This window comes from Pempheris klunzingeri, chromosome 4 (genome assembly GCF_042242105.1).
Source record: "Pempheris klunzingeri isolate RE-2024b chromosome 4, fPemKlu1.hap1, whole genome shotgun sequence".
Classification (NCBI taxonomy): Eukaryota; Metazoa; Chordata; class Actinopteri; order Acropomatiformes; family Pempheridae; genus Pempheris; species Pempheris klunzingeri.
Genome location: NC_092015.1, coordinates 4,280,404 through 4,303,481, shown reverse-complemented (window position 1 = coordinate 4,303,481; position 23,078 = coordinate 4,280,404). Strand labels below are relative to the sequence as shown.

The 23,078-nt window shown below is 40.1% G+C and overlaps 1 protein-coding gene across 1 annotated transcript in view; it reads left to right on the top strand.

Annotated features, from left to right (window-relative positions):
* LOC139200363 (calcium-binding protein 8-like) overlaps nucleotides 1-23,078 on the top strand; it is a 51,410-nt gene that overhangs the window by 19,513 nt on the left and 8,819 nt on the right. Inside the window, exon 4 of the mRNA XM_070829640.1 lies at nucleotides 2,887-2,999. Within this exon, the coding sequence (XP_070685741.1) occupies nucleotides 2,887-2,999 (113 nt within the window). The remainder of the gene's footprint in view (nucleotides 1-2,886; nucleotides 3,000-23,078) is intronic.

Below are 23,078 nucleotides of genomic sequence, written 5' to 3'. Positions count from 1 at the left end.
AAAAATAGAAACTAATAAAACGTATAGTTTGAGTGCATCACTCCACCGCAGCAAAATGAACATCTTCATTATTTTCTCACATTTCTATTGCATTAAATGATTGTTGTAATCAAGAAGTAAATTGTAACCTGAATGGAATTAATCATTCATTCATTCATCATCTGCTCACTAATATCCACATGGCAACACAGAGGGCTATAACAAGTTCTAGCACACACTGATTCGAAGAATTTGTTAGAACAGGGCTTCACAATAAACTTGACAAGTATGAAGTGTGAAAAATCTGGCCTGTTTTTTTTTTTTTTCTTCTTTTTTTGGTTATTTACAGAGCTGTCTGTGAAATTATCTTCTCATATGCATGTGCATTGACCCGGTGACAAAGAGCCAGCGATCAAAGGGACGCTGCATGGAGGAGAGTGGTGGTATTAGCAGATGAATGAGAATGGATGATGGTGATTGTATCTTGTCCAAGTGGGCAGCTGTGAGGATCGGAGCCTCGGTCGCAGCCATCGATTCTGAGCCCAGCGGCCAAGTCCACCTGATATCTAGTAGATACTGATCGTCTCTGCTGTCAGGCCAATCCATGTGATTGTTATTGAGCTCTGTATGCCCTTCACGGAGAGGTGGGACTACTCTTCTTTGTTCCATATCACAGCATTGCACCAGCAAGTATAGATCTGTGTTTATCTGTGATGTGTTGTTCTTTTTCTCCTGGTGATAATGACCTTGATGTCTCTCTCTAACTTTTTGTTGGCATCTCTTAACTAAATATCAACAGAGGCCAACATCTAACTAGGAAGTGTTAAACTAAAGGGAGCAGGATCTCACATCTTTCTTGAATGATTCATTGTTCTGTCTCCAGATGATACAGGATGCTTGACTGTGACAGAGCACAGGAACAGACTGGTCAAATCAGGTGGCTATGACGGACATAGAGAGTGACTTAGTCACTTTGGTGCCTGTCACAAACTGCAGATGCATCAAAATGAGAGCCGGCATGCAACCGTGCAGCGTTAGGAAGAGCAAACAGGGGATTTAGGGTGAACCTTTTTTGGCCACCACATGGGCAAGAAGACAAACAAAAGAAAAATATCCCTTTAAGGGGCGAGATCCTTCACTGTCTTCAGCTACTCTCTGATTTTGTCTGTCTGTTGTGTGGTACAGGGAAGGTAGTATACAATTTATTTCTGGATGTGTTTGACTGTAATGTCGCAGCCCTGGTTCCAGCAGGAAATAAAAGCAGAAATATAAGCTGGTGGAGCTTTAAGCAAGTCACTTGTGTTTTGCAGACTGGTCAGTAATTCATCCTGTCTTAGCTTGAACCCGTTCACCCAGTCAATCTCCACTGTCATCCATCCATCCTCCCGTCCTGACATCCTTGGGCCTCAATACTGCTCGTCTGGCCTGCAGCCCTGAATATGCAGGGATACGAGTGCAGTCAGTGGCATTAAAAGTTACAGCGCCAACATGTCCCAGCGTGGCCACCTCAGTCAGAGCAGGAGCAGAGGTACTGTAGGAAGCGGCAGATTGTGCTGCATCGCATCAGTAACTTTCCACTGATAAGGTCCCAGCTTCATCTGCAGATACAGGGAGGGCAACAGGGATGATGAGAACAGTAAAATGAGTTTACAGCAAGAAAGTAGAGTAATGAAGTGGGTTTTGAAAGAATGAAAGATAGCAATGAGTTCTGTCTTTGTTGCACAATGACTGATATCCCTTCCTTTTAGGTTTTATTTATCATAGCTTTGAATTCAGTCATATGAAAGTGAGTAAGTGAATAGTCTGTCCAGCCCCTTTATTTTAAGATCAAAACATTTCCTCACTGATCTCATTCCTAATATTCTTACTTTTAACAGCAAGAGCTTTCAGTGTAGGTTTGGTTGATCTAAACATACAAATAATGAAGCCAGATGAACTCTGCAGGAGAGATAACGAAACCTCACTTGGTTTATGAAAACTTCCCACTCCAACAGAAAAAAGATTCAGCCACATTAAGACTTATCCATGATCTGTCTGAATCTGTTGCTGTTGGCAGAGTTTTGATTTTAGGCAGTCGCTTCAGTAACTATCAGCGGGCTCCCGGACCACAACTGCTGGAATCAATGTGCACAGCAGGAAGTTCTTGTTGTAAGTGATGTGAGCTGTTGTAAACTTTGATCTGCTTCATGTCTTGTTTTACAGAGCTAGTCAGAGATCATTGCTTTTAACTGTGTCTTGTCTCAGTGGCAAATGGTGTATTGAACTGTGAGATTTGAAGCGTCCTGCCTTCGATTATAACAGAGACACAAACGGCATCCGTATTTCACTTTAAGCCTCAACATAGGATGTAATAAGAGTTTCTTACAAAATATTGTGTTTAAAATAAACTGCAGAAACCTTTTTCAACCCCAGCGGCTTCAATTATGTCACACCTGTCTAATCCAGGAAAAGTTCATTGTTGTGTCCTCCTGTTCCCTCAGCACCCGGCTGCACTTTCATGCAGTCGCACGCATTAAGCTGGAAGCTGAGTGCTCCGCTCAGGGGCTCGTCAGCCACAGTTGTTCAGGACATGAACATCATTTGTCATTCACTCTGCCTCTCACTCCAAACCAATGAAGGGATAGCAGCCAGATTGTACTCATGCTGTCGGAATCATTTTCGCTGTATTGGATGGTAATATTGAGACTAAACAGCAAGATAAGAGAGCTGAATTAGCTCTTAGATTGAGACACAGAAACAAGAACGGTTGCAGGTCGGCTGTACAGTGCTCTGCAGTTCACTGAAGAACCTTTTGGTTGTTAGAGGGGTTCAGGGTGGGTTTGGTCTTAACAGGTAAACAGGTAATTTGACAAAATGTATCAGTGCATCTTCTACTATCAATAATCTGCCTGTTTCTTATTGTGCCAGGTGATGGACAGGTTGATTTCAATGAGTTCATGACGATCCTCGGACCCAAACTCCTGTCGTCTGAAACGAGAGAAGGCTTCCTGGGCAGCACAATAGATACCATCTTCTGGCAGGTAAGACTCTATATTCTCTCATCAACACCTCTGTCCTGTTTGCTGAGTCATGCATTGAACTGGGTATAAAGAAAGGGATGCTTTATATCTCACATGAAAGATAATCACTGCAAAGTAGAGCAACCTTAGAGTTTTTCCTTGGAAACCAAAGTTCAAAATACTGTAAAGCTTTCCTCAAATGAAAACTGTTGTTATATTCAAGTGTGGTTCAAAGAAGCAGCATTTGTTCACTTCAACTAAATGGGTGTAATTTTTCTGTGCCCTTTCCAGTGAGAATGTGTCCTAAACCATCAACACGAACACACTGGCATTAGAAATTAAAAAATTCACTGCGATTCACTCATTCTGATTATTATATTCATAGCATTAGCATGCAGGAAAATCCTGCTGCTTCCTCAAAATGCCACACACTGGAAATATGCAGATGTGCACCTCTATCAGCTATTATCACTGAAACTTTACACGTTAAACTGAGCAAAGCATCGATCACAGGCTCTGACAAGCATTTGCACTCTTCATTAAATGGCCTTAAACACACAGAAACATTGTGAGATGTCTTACTTTAAAAGAGTTTGAGAGCAAAACTATCCACCACCTTCGTAAAGGTCGGGTGTCTGACTACATTGCTGAAGCCTATAGTTAATAATACACTCTGAGCTACCCAGGAGGAGGTTTCCTTTTTGGGATAATGAATATTCTCCCCCATTACTTTTGCGATTCGTGCAGTTTAAGACACTTTAAGACAAAAACTAACACCTCCCATAAGCTCTTGGTCAGTCTGATTTGTGTTTTACGCAGTGTGTCATCCTACTGCTGACGTCATGCAAGAGCTCATCTGTAGAAATAAAACTACAGGAATATGGTTCCTAATTTAAATGAATTCTGTGAGCGAAGTGCCCCATGTTTTCCACATTTGTAATTAAGTGGCATGTGTCGCTGATGAGCTTTGGTTTTGCACAATCAACTAAGACTACAAAAGGTTTTTATGTTGCTGAAAAAGAATATTTGTGCATAGAAGAAGAAGTTACCTCAGATTCAAACTCAGCTATTCTGTCAAAGTGTGACAAGCTCAGACTTCTCCCTACTTCTCTGTACTAATGTAGTCTATAAATCACATTAAAGGGAGCTCTACTTTATTTTATTCCATTACTTGCACCATTTCTGTGCTCTTTTGAAGGGCAGTGCCAAACAAATGCTTAATATACAGCATCTGTATTCCTCTGAGTGGTATTGTGACTGATGATGGTCATATGCGGCCCTGACAGATGTGTCTTTGGACAGGCCAAAGGGTTTTCAGAACCTGAGGAGACTCAGAGTGACAAAGGAGTATGTGGCATGAGAGACAAATCAAGACGACAATGTCAGGAGCGAAAAAGACTGACTTTGAGTGAGTGGGACAGAAAGTGATGAATGTGCAGACAATAGAAAAAGTGAGAGAGCATAAATGGAAATGATGACAAATCGAGCAGGTGCGGGAAAAGGAACGGGACATTTGGCACTGATAGTAACACTTGGCAAGCCCGTCCTCTTGATGTAATCATCGGCTTGACCCGGGCTTTTTCTCTGGGGCAGGAGCTTGTGGTTTACACCGTGAGGACACGAGTCTTTGGAGGTATGAGTGGAGGCTGGGCAAATGTGCTGCCAGCCTCATTTGGCTGCTGCAGTGACATTGGCTTGTGCAGGAGAGCAGCTGGCCTGAAAATAGTTTTTCTTTACCCCTCCAAGAAAAGGCTGGTGGTTGTGGGTGAGGGTTTGTTACTTCTGCACTTACAAACCCACATTTCTTGTCTGACGAATTCATGCAGAGAAGCAAGAAACAGCAGCAACACCTCATCTGACGTGTGGAGAGTATTCAGAGGGAGCAAAAGAAACTACCCAAACCCTGATTTATTATGATTATTTCCCCAAATGCTTCACAGATGATTAGTATCTTGAGGTCTTACAATTTCTTGCTTAGTGTAGTTTGTTAATGGAGTGTGAATCAGCTTCTTTCAACGTATTAGTAGAATAGTGGAGTAGACACAGCATTCTGGCTTTACATCCTGGAAAGAGGGTAGCACAGATTGTCCTGTCCTCTTTTATAAAATTAATTCACTATTTTTCATTGTTTTTGTTGACTTAACAGTTTAATAAAACACTACATTTGCTCAGCAAGACATAACATGCAGTTAAACGTTTGTTTGACAAAAGAGGAAAGGAAATTATTGTACTAATGCATGTACACATGAAGAAAATTAGCACTTTCTGCTCAAAAGCCCACCCAACAGTCCAGCAAACACTGAATAAACCATCAACCAGGACAACTCATTATGCTGCTGGCTCATTATGACCCACTCATCAGAATACACTGAAGACTCGAACAGCAAATCTTGCATATTTTTGTGTTAAGTAGCAACAGTATAAAAAGAATATATATAATATGTAGTTGATATGTTACATAATGTACAATGGTACAGAAATTTTTGCTTGAATATAAGTGAGATTCAGAGCACGACCGTCTCAGACCAAAACAAAGGCGCCCGGGTCTCTAGCCTTGTCTTACCTTGTCTACTGTTTCTAGCCATTGTGTCTCAAGCCGGCTGAACGAGAGGCTGTCGCTGAGCAGCGGCTCACTCTCATTCTTCAGCCTAGAGGGTGTGTACCCCACTGTGCTGCTTGGTTTGCTCACTAAATGATTCACAGGATCACATGCACTAAAATGCACGTGTGGTCATCCGGGCTTCCAAAACAAAGGTCAGAAAACTCTGATTACAAAGGACCCGGAGGGCGTGTGACTTAATTCCCTGCACACCATTACTTCACTGTCTCTTTATCAACCATTTTTACTATTATAGCAGCAGGAGAAAGTAAAACAACACATCAGAGGGGGCATCAGACTTGTATGGCAAGAAATTAAACACTGTATAAGATATGGTAACAAGTATATGTTAAGCAAATACTTGTTAACTAAGGAGGAACCCTGTGGAACGCCACTGGTCTGGAGCTGTTTGTCTTCTGGATACGATGAAACAGTTGAGGAGTCTCTATATTATTATGTCAGCGGTTTTGCCTCTATGTTCTTTCCACAAAAGATAACAAGTGACTCTAAGTAAAGCAGTATCTGACTTTGTTGTAGTATCTCTGCCAGAATCATACAGTAACACTGGTGGTGCATAACATGCTTTGCATAATGGGCTAACATTTTATTACGGAAGAGTCAATATCAGCTTAACATCCCCTTCAAATCTTCCGTGAGCTTTACCACAGTACATTAATTTAGCACATCTCATTTTAATGATCCGCCTTTGAAGAATAAGACACCAATAAACTCATCTTGAAAAATGACTCAGTTAGCCAAAGAGCATTGTGGAGCTATTTGGAGATTCAAGGCACGCAGTAGTTGTTTTTTCAGCCTCAGAACTGCAGTAGCCTTTACATTGATCACAGAAAGCCAAGCAGACACTAAGGAGTAAGACCAAAATACTTGGAGCTGTTTAGTAAATCCACTAACCTCTGTAGCTTTATGACTGATCAGCCCTCTTTACAGCAAAATCTGAGTCAGTTTGGACACCACCAACCTTTTCCATAAAACATGAATCACAACAAGCGCACAACAACGGCGACGCAACACTGAAAGCATTTAACTGTAGGGGTTCTGTGTAGCCCTTATTAAAATCCACAGTTATCAAAGCATTTGACAGTGTTTCACAGATTGCATTTTCCTCCATCTGGCATTTTCTAGGATTTTACAATTAAGTATTTATTCTCTCCTCCGGAGGTTGTCAGAGTTTGTCTCCGTCAGAGCAGAGCAGGATTCGCTCAGCAGGAATGTGGCACAAGCAGACCCCGGCCGACTCCTATGAACCTCGTACTATGTTCTGGTTCGGCCTTCTTGAACCATGAGAACAGTTCAGTCCTCGTCTTAGCTGAGAGATTTTCTCATTTCACTAATGTCAGGCAAAGTGTCACATCCTCACCAGCTGGAGTGATGGGATAATGATTCACTCGCTGTCACACACTCACCTTCCTACTCACTCGTATCTGCTCTTGAACAGTTTGTTAATGTATCTAATTATCCCATCTGGATAATTATTAGCTTGTTATTGAACAACTGCAAATATTTTGTTTTTCTCTGCTTTGTTGTTGATCATCAGCACGATTAGTAAAAGGAGGACATCTCAAATAATAAACACACCATCGGACTCATGTACAGGCAATAAGATGTTATCCTTCATCTCTGAAATAAGTAGTATGAAAATCTCTAATATTTGAAAACCTGGAAATAATCAAGACGTTTGAGGATTCAGAAACATTTCAAAACAAGATGATGTTATGACATGTAAAATGAAGACATATTTAATCAAATTTAAGCAAATTAGTGCCATTGACGATCTCTTTTGTACAAAAGGGAAAGTGGATCAAATCTGATCACATACTTCAATGGAAGAGATACAACTCCAGGAGCTCTGACCTTTAAGTTGTTCAGTGTAAAAGATGTGCTTAAATTTGATGGTTAGAAATAACGCAGAATCTTAGATATTCCTTTTTCATTTTACATTTCATCACTTATTGTGTTTTTAAATGTTTCTGAATCATCAAACCTTCCACATTTATGTGGAAATATGAGAGATGTTCAATGTGGTCACAGATTTTTCAATCCCGCCTTTATTTCTTATGATTACATAACTTTTGTCATTTTGTTTCAAAGCCCCAAAGACATTTTCTTAGATTAGATTGATAATAGTTTGATTTCACACATGCGAGGACTTTATTCCTATACGTGATAGATGTTGATGGTGAGTCGACGTTTTAGAAGGACAAGGCTTCTCTGTGCTTTTAAATACAGGTCAGTGCCTCGTACATTGTGCTAATTAATCCTGGAGCAGGCATGTGACTCATCATTGAGATGATTTATGCCAAGTGACTTAGGTACAGTGAGGTACATGGCAACTCTGAATGAGACCGGAGGAAATACAGGTCATGTAAGTGCTGTCATAATTCATAACTTGTGAAAACTCATAAGCCATCACTTGTCAAAATCATTAGTCATAACTTGTCAAACAGTGTGTGGCATCTCTGTCTGCTTGAGATTTATCACATGATTTCACTTGTAGAGAACAGAGTGAGCTGCAGGGTTGACGGTGATGTTGGTACTTGTGTTATTAATCTAGATGTTATATATAACATTTGAAAGCATTTGGGCCTGATATTTTCTCTTTAAGCTACTAACATACAATATCCTTATATTATTGCTTTCTCTCCTCTACTTTCTTTTTTTTTTCTTTCTTTAAAGTTGGACGTCATTTGTATGGCAGGGATTGTGTCCAAAAAAAGAAAATAGAAAACTGAGGTTGTCTGGAACACATTGTTCCAAAATCAATACTGGGTCCTCATTCAACACACTGCACTACGCTGTGAAACATTGCTCTACACCAGTGAGATTCTTTCCCTAGTAATGAAGCCAGAGAAGCTAAAGGTTTGTGAAGTTGTTAGAAGCCATGCAAGCAGTTTTTGGTTGGGAATATCATCATGAAATCTGCTAACGCTCAACCAAATGTATCACTTTACTGGGAGGAGGCAGAAAAAGAGTAACTAATGATTAAGTAAAGAGTTATGAATGAGTCGTTCAGAGTTCATCAGGAACGACTCGTGAAGAAAGTGGTCCTCATGCAGTTCTCAGATATTTATGAACGAATGATTTATTAATAATATTTTTCAAAGTCTGTTCGCAAGGAAATCATGATCATCAACCATACAGTCCTTAAATCACAGTGTTTGGGAACGATGCTTTAATGATTCATTAAGTATCAGGTCATTACTCACTCAGTACAAAGCAACTATACTCATATGTTTGTGCACCATATTGTAACATGGTAAATTAAATTTGGTATTAACTGTCAATAGCAATTAGTACTTCTCTACACCTACATTCATAGCAGCACTTCAAAAAACCAACAATGAGACTGATGCTGATTTAGCATGCTGTTATGCTGCTGCTGGCTAATATTGCGCGGCCCTCCAACACCTGTTGTTGTCACGGTGAATTGTTGGTACATTAAATATGGTATGAATACAACGTGAAAGCCCAGATAAGGGCTCCACTGATCTATCATGGCAGTCTTATGACAGATTCATGATAGACAGCTAAAAAAAGATTTAAAAAATGATCGAGCAGAACCAGGGATATTGACTTTCTTTCTTTTCCCCACACATTCTGCGTCTGCGTTACTCACAATGCAACAGCCAACAGTTTAGTCCTACTTGTGGTAAAGATCTAAAGATATCACAACAAGTTTTTGACAACTTTTAAGTGTCTGATGTGTAATAAGAGTTGCCTTGTGGCATGAGGGGCCTTTTAGTCTTGTATTCCCTCTGATCTCTTTTTGATATTCTCTCTTCCTGCGGAGTATGACTCTTAACACTGGATTAGATTAGATAAAATTAGATTCAACGATGCATGAGGAGAATTTGTTCATGGAAACAAAATGCTGAAAGAAAAAAACTTATGAGGCAGCAGCAGCAGCAGCCTTGGCAGCAGAGCCTCCTGAGGCAGACAATGTGAAATGTCTACATTATAAAGAAGGTGAGAATCTATTTAGATATCAATGTATGTGTATGCAAATTGTAGCAGTTAGATGGTTTTGAGGGAATAGGCAATGTGACGAAATATAACAGGGCTGTATTCATATTAGGCTGCAGAGAGACCAATCATGTGCACAGCAGCATCTGGAAAACACATTGGGTATTAAACACAATTTTTATAAGAACTTTTCATTCTTTGTTGACACTTTTTAGAGTTTTGAGTCCCAATTTTGTCACTATTTGTTAGATTTACTGTCAGTTTCAACAGGGAATGACTGTCATCTGATATCGCCATTCAGTTTTGGGTTTTGGCTTCTCTCACATTATTGCTGTGAGGACATAATAGGGTTAGATTTGCATCCCCACCTTCAAAGTGGGCATTTTAGTCTTTCAGCTTATCGTCAATAATTTATCTGCATTCGTATGCACACATTACTCTCTTTATCCTTACAGCTCCCACCATCTGCTGGGATACAGTTGAAAATCAGGAAGCACTTTGTGTACTTTAAGGAGTTCCAGTGTTATGTGACCACCTAATGCATATACATAATTATATAATACCTGAATGTTTATATTTGCGCCTTTGCCCAAATCGTGTGGCAAAAATTAATTGAAGTCTGTTTGTATGCTACGGGATAATTCATTCCACCTTAATCCCTTTGCCTGACCCAGCTTTTGCAGTATTCAGTTGTTCAGTTTTATCTGTGTACTTCCTTTCTCCTCATAATTTCAAAACTACAAATGTCTGTTTGTGCGAAAACCCCAGTGAACCTTCTGTGACTGAATTAATGCTACCTCAGCCTATTCAGTGTTGGTCTAAGCAGTCAGCAGTTTAAAGAATGATATCTTGAATGCAGACTCATACTTTCCACCTCAAATGCAAATTGATGCTCATGACTTATACATGAAGCTTAAAGTATATCAAATGTTAACAAATCCTGAAATATTAAACACTGTAAATGGCATAAACCAGTTTGTGGGGTTGCACCTTTGACACCACACGGATACACACCTTTCTTTTGGACTGCTGTAATGGTTTGAAAACTGGGCTTTCAAATGTGTATTGTCCCGTGGAAACATTTGCTTCTGTGTGTTTGAGCAAACGTGCAAGGCTCATTGGAGTACTTGCTGCCCTCTCAGCAGCGTCTTGTTTATTCTTGACAGGTGGTTTGAAAAGCAGGACTCTTAGTTTATGTCCGCTCTCATGAGGAAGACGAAGCGCTCAGGGGAGGGGGGGGGGTTGGAAAAGGTTGTCAACACCTCGAGGACGGTACTCTGCTTGTTGTCATTAAAAATGTAAGAGGTTTGTAAGAATTGTTTGATAGCAGATGCAGAAGTAGAGTGTACCCAGGCTTGAACGTAGATGATAAGATGACATGTCAACATATTTTATCAACAGGGGCAAATGACAGAAGACTTTCTCTAGATATCTACGGCTCTCAGTAAACGTGACTTGGCATCAGTTCATGAGAACCAGGGGACCGTTTTCTAAGCCTATGATGTTTAGTAATCACACTGAGAAGACTCCATCACAGGAAAGGTGCTATAGAGAAGCCAGTTTCGCAAATGATAGTGGCTTCATTCAAACACAATCCAATGCAGCAGCAAGACATATTGCTTTTTGGATAAATGGACTTGGATGCAGTCATACGCATTTATCAATTCCCACATCCTGCAAGCGGTTCTCTTTTGTTTATGCCACGTTTTTGGTTCCCTTGGTAAGATTTTGCTTTGGCAGCCCTTCTTCACTTTTTTGATGCGTGACAATTTGCCAACCACGTTTTAAATAAAAACTATGATCTCATCTGCGCACTGAGTTTGTGTTGGTTTTCCTCATACTTTCACAAACGGCCACTTAAAGAGGAATAAATGCATGAAAGTCATCACTAAAATCAGTGTATGGCAGCCATCATAGCTTGGACAACACTAACCGGATCAAGGCGGGTGGACTTCTCGTGTAGCTGTGAGCTGTTTGACTGAGATTTCTGGCTGTTTCACAGTTTTCTTTCCCAATCATTGCTCTGTATAAGCAGCCAGTACAAAGTTAGTCCGGCAGGTGCCCAGCAGATTAATTTATTGAATTCTGATATCAAAAAGGTTTTACTGATTCCACTGCTTGTGCATTCTTCTACCTTGTCAAAACCTGGTGCTTACATAACCCTCAATGCAAGAAGCAAGCCACAGACATCTGGTACTCTCACTTCTAACGTCCTTTGTCAAACTTGTAGTCTTTGGCCCAAACAAACTTGCGTCAGTGGACATCAATTCAAGCAACACGAAGTTTCAAAAACCTTTTATGCAGCTTTTTTCACATATGCTGTAATAATCTCCAAGACACTGATGTATAAAATTGGCGCGCTTCCCCTCCAATATTTTTCTTGTTTTTCCAAAGCAATCTGAGCCTCAGACTAATGTGCATGTTGTTGAGGTTGCCATGTTTACCACAGGTAAACTGACAGCCAGGAGAAATGACTGATTAGAGGTAGTGTACCTTTTTGACAGAACAGCATGAGTAAGATTATTTTTGAGCTGTTTACACTATAATCATTCTGTGCGCTTTCTTACTGAACACCCACTTTGAATAAGATGTGTTATTGCAGCCCTCAGGAGGAACATTTATGGAAAATGAATTTCCTCATGCAACAGCAAAGTTGGACTCTTAAGTTGACGTTCTGGTGGGCCAATAATTCTTTCTTCAAGCTGTAGGCACATCGCAAAAAACTGATTACTGTTTTGCTCGTTTGTGGTTAGTTTAGCTTCTGAGAACATTTACTGAATAAAATATTTAAGTGTAGAGGACATGTCCATGCCCTCTAACATGCCTTTGCATCAAAAGGAACTCTGACATGCTGTCTAATTGAGTTAATCAATAGGAAAACATGTCACTATCAGTTACAGCATTATCATTATTTTGAAATCACAGTAGAGCAAAACCTTATATTTGAAGTTGCATCAATTATCTCTGAGTGTAAAGTCCATCTTCACTGTATAATTAAGTAATGTAATCTTATGTTATAGGATTTATATATGAAAATGGCACAGTACCTGCTTTGTCGGTGCTTTATCCTGCATAATGAATGGTCTCATTGTGGTTCTTTTCAACTAACATAAGTTATGAGGGGCCGTTTTCTGTTTTTAATTTGTGTGTTTGTTTCTTTGTTCAATGAATACACAATAGACCAGTGAGTTCGATATTATCCAGCCTAGTTTCTGAAATAATTATGTCTCCTTAGATGCTAAAGATACTGGAGCCCAGCTTTGGCACTTTTTAACAAAGATGTGTCCCAAGGTTTCTGGATGTGTTAACCAGTTGTAATTAGAATAAAGCCTGCTGCAAAAATGTCAGCAGATCTTCCTCCAAAAATAATACTTTTTCAAGTTAATGAGAAAAAAGGGGCAGAGAGTTTGGAGTTTCACTGAGGTGAAGTGTGTTTTGGAGAGCAGATGTCAGGAGGAAGAAGAACGCAGAGAGGTCTGAAGAGCTCTAGTTCTAATGAGCAGATATTCACTCCTCCACATAAACAGAACGAGTGAAATGGCTTTTTTTTGTGTCAGACAGCATGTTTGGATGATATTTATACACTTATAGAGTAAATCAGCTTACATTTAGTCGCTGTTGGGTGTATTTTGGTCTTTTTAATACATTAATTGTTTAAATTCCTAAAGACTTCAAACTGTCATTAAATCATACAGACCTTTCCTCTTGACTACTGAAATGTATGTATTCTAGAAATGGACGGTTTGACACCAAAGAAATAATGCAAGCGGTCACTATGCCACTTATATAATGTAAATATACTGTAGTTCAGAGGTTCTTAGAGCTGTTCTTTGGTCTTATAACACAGATTTTCTGAAACTGATTAGATGAACAAACTGGTTTCTTTGGGGGGAAAGCAGCTTTTGGCAGCATTAATGTGGAACACATGAATGAAGAGATATTCATCATCCAAAATATGAAATACTACTGCTACTACACAGTTAGCATGTTGTGTGACCCGTTACTACTTGAAAATGCATCTGTAGTGTGAAAGGATCTGGCGTTAAACTTGTCTGACTTTAAGACACAAGGCATGTTTGAATGTGCCTTCACCTCCTTCAAGCTGTATAAATGAAGACTTTCATCCTAAATGAAATCCATTAATCTTCCATTTGGTCTGTCCTTTGTGCCAGGGCACAATGTTGGATTCATAATGACTTTGGTAACAACTCACCTATGATGAATAATACAATGATTTTTCTGGAGAGAGGTGAGAGAAGGCCAATATTTGTGTTGGCCCCTCCAGAGTTTGACTGACACTCTGTGGAAAATGAGAGTAAGTCATGTGCTCTGTAGCTGTTTCTATGCTAATGCTTTCTTTGGAGCAAAAAATTGCAATATCATTTAATGCCCCCATTCCCAGTCCATATATATATATATATATTAACTCTTTTAATGTGTTAGATATGTAGGGATTTTATGTCTCGGTGAGGTAAAGCCAATTTTTCACCTTGGTGGTCAATAATTTTCTCTATTATATATTCTGCTACAGCTGGGTACAGCTGATAATTAAGCCTGGTTCTAGACAAAAGTGGCCTTTGTGATACATTCAAACATATTAGGGTGAGAAAAATTCCTTAAAACAACATTATAATGTCGTAGAATCGTCAAACTATTGATTTTGAAAGGCTGAGCAATTTAGTGTGTCAGTTTGGTTGTTTAAACTTCACATAAGATGCTCTTGTGATTTCTGTTTTTTCTTGTCCTCAACTCGGTGCCTCTGCTTGAGATGACAAATTTGTTTTGTTGCCCACTTTTGCTCTTGTGATGTTCTCACAATGCTTTGCACATCAAGGTAATTGTCACTTTAAGCAGTGGCTGCTGCTGCTGCATGTAGTCATCACGTGAATATGTAAACATATCACCATATTGTTAATATCAAGATATGACAAATTATTATAACATTTAGAAATGAGACCAGTGTTGAAATAGAAAATATGACTCAGCACAGCGCTACTATACGCTATAGGGGCAAAAAGCAGAATATTTTGTGTCACTGAGGAGAACTACCCACTAGCAGTGCCAGTGTTCTCAAAATAGTATCAAAAACTATAAAGTTATTGATCCAAGTTTTAGAAACAGCAACTTTTTTGTCTAATGGTAGTTTGTCACTGTTGTTCTGTCAATATAAGCTATGTTTAATGTTGGACCCATATTATCCAGTACCTCATTCCCGCAGGGACGCACTGCTGACTGACTAAGCACATCTTTTCTGTCTCTGAGTGAAAGTTGTGATAGATTTTGTACATGCTTATTTGATACCCGATGATTCTTTTGATTAAACATTCAAAATTAGCATCCCTTTTCACCCTCACTACTGGTGACGAAGGCATATTTCAAGTTTCCCAAAGTGAACTGCCAGATTTCCCCTGAAGAACTGCTGACAGTCAATAATCCTGCTCCAGGCAGGTGATACTGAGCAGGGAGAGCCAGTGCTTCTCTGACAAGTGGGTGCTGGGTGTCTGGATTTCAGGCCTCCGTACAGGATGCACACTGGTAGGTAAGGGCGCTCACATGCCTGCTGGGAAGGCAAAGAGGGGAGAAAAAAATCACACTCCCATATTCTCTTTGCCAGGCATGGCCTTGAATAGTGATGAAGGTGGCACAGAGACGTGACGTTACAGACAGTTAATCAACACCCACACACACGTACAAGTCCTCCCTTCCCCTCTATATATCTAATTACCCTCGTTCAAACAGTCTGATCTACTTTGAGCGTCGTCCCTCTAATGTGCTCATCCTCAGATTCCAGCTCAGAGGTTGGGAGGTGAATTATGGAGGATTATCAAAGTGAAAATGACTCCATTCGTCTCACTTGCGCCAATTGTTACAGTGCTATTATGCCAGAAAAGAGCATCATTTTGATCCCTGGCCAGATTCTTCTCCTCTGAGGTCTTCACTCTCACTGTGAGACAGAAAAGTCTTTCCATGATGACCTCCAGATCAGTGTTACAGTGCTAGATTTGATCTAGACCAGGGTGTATACTGCACACTATGTAGTGGTTTTAAAATACTCAATTGTCATTTTTTATCTAGGATAGAAGATTTAGTTATTCTTTATAAGCTCCTAGTTTTTATTTGCATCATCATTAGCATTTCTGGCAACAGGTTCTCGTCCAGTGTTGTAGCTGTCCTTCTAAGGATCTTGTTCAAAAAACTCACGTTCTCCATGACATTGGTAAAGGCAAAGATGAAAGCTACTCTCTCTGTATGTTTAGAATATGTCATTTTGTACATATATTTTAAATAATAGTTTAGTTTTTCTTGTCTGAATCTGAATCCTATAGAATCAGTACTTAAACTTTTCATGCAGCAATAATAACACATGCATGTACACATATACTAACTGTGCAGAACACTGATCACTGATGCTTTCTGGCTTCGACAAAATGTTTTTAAAAGTCATGCACCATTACAGCTACCATCAACATATGGAAGAGTATGTAGGTTACTCTGTGTAAACATATGCATTATGTTTGAAAATATCACCTAGCTTCTGGACACTGATGGTGTCACCTCATGTTGGTGATGATTGGAAACTGACAGGCTACTGCAGGAGGAATATCACCTTTTGCTGCAAGAGGAACTCTGTATTTGTGGATAAATAGACCCAGATAAAGCAGAATATATACAGGGTCCAATAAGAGGCTTATCCAGATTAACACCTCAATCATTTGAGCTATTATTTAAAATACAATGTGGATTTAAATGCAGTCAGTCTGCAGTGAGAGTGCTCAGCAGTACAGACTTACTGACTTACTGGTACTTACTGTACCAGTCAGTCTTGTGCGTGGAGTCAGGCTGAAAGCTCTCCTGCTCCCAGTGCTGAGAAAACATGGACGGTGCTGTTTGAAGTTGTGCTGCTTGTGGAGAAGCTGCAGCAGCACACACCTCAGGCCTCCTGAGAAGTGAAAACACATCCGACTTTGTTTCTTTTACCTGCTCCCCGTAGCATATGAAGCCTCTCCGCATGATTCAGAAGAGCCTTTTCTCGCGTACAGTATGTGACATTTTTGTCCCGACCCCTCCTCCTCATGTTCCATGTAGCTTTAATTACATGTGAGTCAGCTTGGCTACCTCAGTGATTCACTTCATTACAGCTCTTTCTCATGCAGACCGCCGCTCTGAGAAGTGTCGGCAACACATTACTGCATTTTCTGCACAGTGCACAGTCCTTTAACTTAAAAACACACACACACACACACACACACACACTCACGCACACTGGAGGATCATTTGTGCTGTTGAGTGCCAAGAATTTTAATGATGTATATGTCAATCAAAATAAATGCCTCTGACTCCATTATACTGACGTGCTGGGTTTCCTAGAGGGGAGCTTCTTCATTTTTATCTACTAAGTGATCACAGTGTAAAATCCTATTTAGATGAATGGAGAATATCATTTGTCAGCTAAATGCATTTTGAAAAAGACAGGCCTGTTTCTCATTGTTCATCATTTCACAGCGTAGTTCAGTGTCCTAACATCTCCCGAGATGTGGTTTAACCTTTTTTACTTCAAGCTTCTCTTCAAAGTCTCATCACAGCCGCAGACAGCAAGGGTGAATGGTGAATATGGAATTATGGCTTCAAAAGATTTAGGCCGTTTGCACGTCATTTATCATTTTTCGTTTTAGTTTGGTAGCGTTTCCTGAGATGGTTGGGGTTCAGTTTTCTTCTACAAGCTGAACTTGTAATAGCTACTGCATGAATTAACATTTTCCCCTGGCTTTTAAGTGCAGGCTTTGAGTCCTTGGTGATGCAGTCCTCGACAAAGTAAAACAAAGCACCCACTGTAATGTGACATTTCCATGAAGATGATTTTAATTTCAGATTCGCCAGTAAGCAGGTGGGTTGATGCTTTTTCCGCGCATGTCATGTTGAGTGTTTTTTCTCAGGCTTTTTGGTTGGATTGGGCTTTAATTAGATTTTGGCCAACTTGAAAACACAAAAGTTTTGACTTTTAGAAATATAGTATAGAATTGTTTCCAGGCTTGACCATGGATCCTGTTGACAAAAGCTGCTGCTACCCTTTGGGCTTAATTAAACCGTGTGATGAATATTTTCAAGTTTGGATCGAGCGGCAATCGAATGTTCAACCCCCAAGTAAAATTATGCCTAGAATTAATGTGGTCTCCCACTCTTCCCGTCCACCTCTTAAGCCCTCTGTGTGTTTCATGTGGTCTTTTATTCAGCGTCCTTCTTGCCGTCTGTCTCTTCTGCTTCTCATTCTTCTTCAGCAAAGCCAATGGATTGCATGAGGCAGGGCATATAGGTCTTCTGAATCCCGCTAATGAGGGCTGTGACCCTCACCCTTCTTCACTCCGGGGGTTAATGGGAGTAATTTCTCCTTGATTAATCATGCTAACAGTAATTGGCTATTGATAACTTGCTCAGTGGCTTTAGGCACATCTTTCCTTACTTTCCTCTGATTGCCTCTGAGGTAAGCCATCGAAAGTCTGCTGTCCTTTTGATCTGCTGCTGGCGTTGGCATTTTGTCACTGTGCTTGCAAATGAAAAGTGAACGTAAAGTGAGTGAACCTCTTGAAGAGCATTGCCGTCTGTACTGAGATTGAAATAGATTTCCCTGAAGGATTCACAGACTGTTAAATACCTGATGTGAGCATTTATCGAGCCCCTTTGATCAGAGTTTTCTGTTGTCTGCTTGTGTTGCAAAAATACTTAAGAAGACGTGTGACTGCGTGATAAGTTTTCTTTTTTTTCCGTCTATCATTCGTTGATCGTGAGGCTTTTAAGTGTTCCCTGGAGCACAGAGGTTAGACACCTCAACAGACGGGTCGGCTATTTACCTCAGGGCCTGAAATGTGTAAAGGTTTTGCACATAAGAATCAAAGTACAAGTCGATTTTCATCTGTGTCCCATGTGGCCAATGCTTCCATCACTTCCTACACTTTGGTGGCTCCAGATTTGAGCCCCAATTCATTTTTCTGCCTGCTGGGATTCTCATGGTGCATGTTATGTTTTCTTTTCTTCTCAATTAATCTTCTACCCTTTGATGGCTGGGTGACACAGTGGTAATGGAGACATACATTTCTCCTGAAGGCTGGGGGGCCTTTCAGGAGGGATGGATAAGCAGGGATCAATGAATCTGCTGACCGTTGATTTTAACAAGGAAAAGAATGTGTGCATGTTGGACATAATGAATATATTACACCTAGTCTGGCCTTATAACTTGTGGCATGTCCTATAAAAAGCCTGTAGAAATACAGTTACATGTGCTCAATGTGCAGTAATGTAATTGTCAGTTGCTTGTTAATGTTTTTCATTAATTTCTGGGTTGTCGTCTTCAGGTTAATAAAGGTGTTAAAGGTGGTAAAATAATGAATCCTATAAAAAGAGGAATAAACATGCTACAATTTGTTTTGGTGACAATGATGTAGATCATTTTTAACAACTTAATAAGCTTCACTATGATAACGGGCTGTAAAAGCAACACATCTGAACACTGCAGACAACCCATGGTGGTGTGGAATACATTATAGGTACAAACAGAGATCATTATGTGGAAATAAGTGTTAAATGTGGGAACTGTGGAACGAGCAAAAAGCTAAGATAAGAATGTAAGAACATACGTACTCATGAGACTGAGATGTGTCATCATGGGAAAACTTGGGAGCAGATTCAGATACTGTATTGTGAATAATGCAAGAGTGTGTATAAAATGCTTTGTAAATAATAAATGCCCCTGCAATATATATTACCTGCTGTAAGCAGTAGAAAGGTTTGCAAAAGTGATGGCTCAGAGGTTGTTAGATGGGTTCTAGTAATGATGAGTCATTATTTTACGACTTCTCACAGACAGCAGCTGATGGGGTCAGTGCTTACGGGCTTCTAGCTGTCAAAATGTCAACTTTTATCGTACAGAGGGTTGAGAATGGCTAACTTCAGAAAGAAGTTACAAGAAGGATAAGGGAATTGGGTAGAACTGGATGAAGAGGAAAATAAACATCTGCTATTATCTTGTTTTGTTTTGTTTTTTTTACTTTGATTTTATCACTCACGTAATTCCATCGCGTTTTAAGCCGCTACCGTTCATGTACAAAAATTCAATAGGTGGATTGAACTGTTTTTTCCTCTCACTCCTGACTGGACGGTGATGCAAGCAAGGTCTGCACAAAATCTAAAGGAAATGTTGAAATGGTTAAATTGACAGCTGCAACTTCCTGAAGTGCAAGAGGATGCAGTTTTGTTCAGAAGAAAGAGCCCCGTCATCCTGCCATCAGGATGACGGCTCAAGTTGCTTGGATAAGATTTTTTTCTTCTTTTTTATTTTCCGACCACATATTTTTCATGTTCCGACTATGTAGTGCAGTCATAAAGAGAATTATATATACAGGTGACGTTCAGATTTCAGGCTCAACTCAAGAGTGATTTCTCTGTCAACACCGTGGAGCCTTGAGACTTCATGTTTTTGTGGTAGAAGACCATCTGATCTCACTGTATTTGGCTCTGAAGAGCTTTGGAGTGTTTGCCAGGTGTCTTTGTGTCTGATTGTGTGTTTCTGCTGTATGTTTGTGTTGTTTACCTTTGTGAAAGCAGAAGATGTCGGTCTGTAACACTTGTAGCTCAATTTCTTTGGCTTTCAAGCTGAAATCCTCTCTTCTACCTCTGTCTCTTCCTATTCAAACACATGGAAACAACATCCACAGAGTATATTATTGGTTTGTGTTATTCTCAAGATGCCTCGCAAAAAAGAAAATGCAAAACAGTGACAGAGACTTAGGTGCAGTCACTTGTTGACAAGAAGAGGCAGATTCATTGACATGGCATATTCAACAAGGACTATCGAGGACTTGTTGAGAAGAGCAGAGGTCATAAGTCTGTAGCTGTGTGTCTGTGGCTTTGCACTGAAATCCACTAACCTTCGAGGACGAGCTTGTCCCCATCTGCAGAATGTTTCAGCCATTTAAAAACAAAATACTCACCAGCCCATTGTGTTAAAATTTAGATTAGCAAATGCATATAATTGGATTCTCCACTGTGTGGAGAGCATTATGTGTAGCTTTGTAATTTGGCTGCACTGCAAAGGGCTGAACTCAGCAGATGGATGGATGCTGGCTCTTGGCACTTTCTCACCGCCTGTGTGTGTGAGCAGCTGAACGCGCCTCATTTACGAGTGTCGGGAAGAGCAGCGTTTTCTCTTTGGGGTGACTCCCCTCCCTCATCTTCAGCCACGAATCCACTTTGCAGCGTGAAGAACAGGCTCGCAATCGATTGAGCAAATTCGCGGAAGTTCACGGTTTAATCCAAGGACAGTGTTCCTGCAGGGGCGAGGAAATCACCCTCAATGCATCGCTTTAGATTGAGCTCGATAAAGCTTATGGTAATTCTAGTTTTATTGAATTTGGCTGATCCCTACTGTAGGTAAAGAGGCAGTTTTAGTTGATTATGTTTTTAAGATAATTCCTCTATAATCTGTTCTTGTGGACGTTTGTGTCGGATCACAGGTTCCCACAGTCTCCTTTCATAGAGCCTGACAAAGTACAAAGGTACAGCATTAATACATATAGCACATGGTAGAGTAATGGTAGAATTAGAAATAGTCTGTCTGTGAAGGTATTTTTAGTGCCATGGTGGAATCTCAATCACGGTACATTATGTAATAAGGTGTGAAGTTATGCCAATGCAGCATTATACTGTTTTTAATGTTGTTTACAAAACCGGGCATTTATCAGCATTGCCACTAAAAACCAAGCAGGAACAATCACTTTAGATCCATTAGGTTACCAACCAGATTTGTTTTCACTTATATATATATAAATGTATATTTTTCATCATAAGAAATACTGAAGACTCTTCTTGAGGCACTGTTCATGAGACGTACTCATGTACAGCATTAAGCTCAGGGTTTGCTCAGGGTTTCGTCGACGCTTCTAAACCCATCGCAGCTCTTAAGATTCACTGCCAGTGTAAATTGAACTCTTCTGTATCTGATGATTTAATGTTGTGGAAACTCTTATTAATACAGATTAATGAGTGAGTCAGTTCAGAGAAGAGAGGGTTTTTACTACTATTTCCCTTATCTCTTACATCATCCTGTCATTTCACTGCAAGCCTCCTTATGAACTTTAACCACAGCAGGTCTTAACAGCATGTGACATTTCCAACTTTTCTAGGGTCTCCATTAAAAGCCCCTCTGTCTGAGGCATGTCATTACACTTCAGACTGAACTTCGATGCGAAGATTGTGTGACAATGAACACTGCTGAAGGTTTCCTCTCCGTGCATGGGGTTCAGTATGAAGCTGTAGGTCACACCACACTGGGTGTCCGACTAAAATCTTTTCTGTAGGACTCACTCGAGGTCCGCAGGTGTCCTTCTTTTCTACTCCCCTTTATTTCACCATATTCTCCCATAAAGGTCACTCCATGCTTGAATGTGAATATAGTCTGAGCAAGTCATTGGGATGTGGAAAAAGAAAATAAAATGGATTTTTTTTTATTCTTATCTGCCACTGGAGTGCTCAGTGAATGAATCTATCTTGCAGCTCGTCCCTTTTTTCTCTGGCAAATGAAGCTCCAGCAGTTTCTTTATGTCCTCCAGCGATGGCGATGTTAGGGGCAGCAAGGTTGCGCGAAGGTCGAGTAAACACGATCAGGCCGCCGACCTGTCTCCCTTTGGGAGAAGTGACACAAGTGGCAGATGCTGCCGGATCACTCCAGATGGATTTGTCTGTTTAGGGCGGGTAGCGTTTCAGTCTTTCTCTGTTCCTCAGAGGGAGACGAGGACAGAGGTAAACAGAGCTCTGTTGTCAGTGGAACAACTCGTCGTATCTCTGAAACGAAAAACAAAACATCTGTTTTATGTTGTTGTACATGGCGGATTATATAAACTGGATACAGGCAGTTATACACACAAAGACCTTGTGAGATTGTTGGAGGGTTTATTTGAGTTTCTGGTTGTGAATTTTGAGGTCTGAGGTCACAATGATGCTAAAAGGTGCTGCAGCTCGTTAGTATCAGAGCACCGTAGTATTAGTTGTAATTTTATGTCATAATAGAAACAAACGTACTCTCTATATTTTACATAGTTCTGGTTGTAAATATTGTATTTCATATTTATGTCTTTAGACCTTGCAGTACTTGCTTTTTGTGCTTTTATCTTGTCTGACTATGTTTATGTGCCCATAATACCAAGACAGATTCCTTGTCTGTGTACTTGGAAAGAAACACTATTCTGATTCTGTGAGACATCCTGTGATATAAGCTTGTGATGCTTCTTGGATAAAAAAGGACAGGAAGGTTTGTGACTTTACGGTGTTTGCCTATCAATCAGAGTTCATCATAGTTTCTTAATTTTGTGTATTTGAAGTGTGTTTTTAGGTCCTGTGGACTTAGTAATGCAAAACCTCTGATTTAAAGGGCAATGCAACTGTACAGCTGTTGATAACCTCGGCACAGTGCTGCATGCTTTAGTGTGGCTCTCTTCTAAAGAAAAACAACAGCAGTATACTTAGTTGTTGTT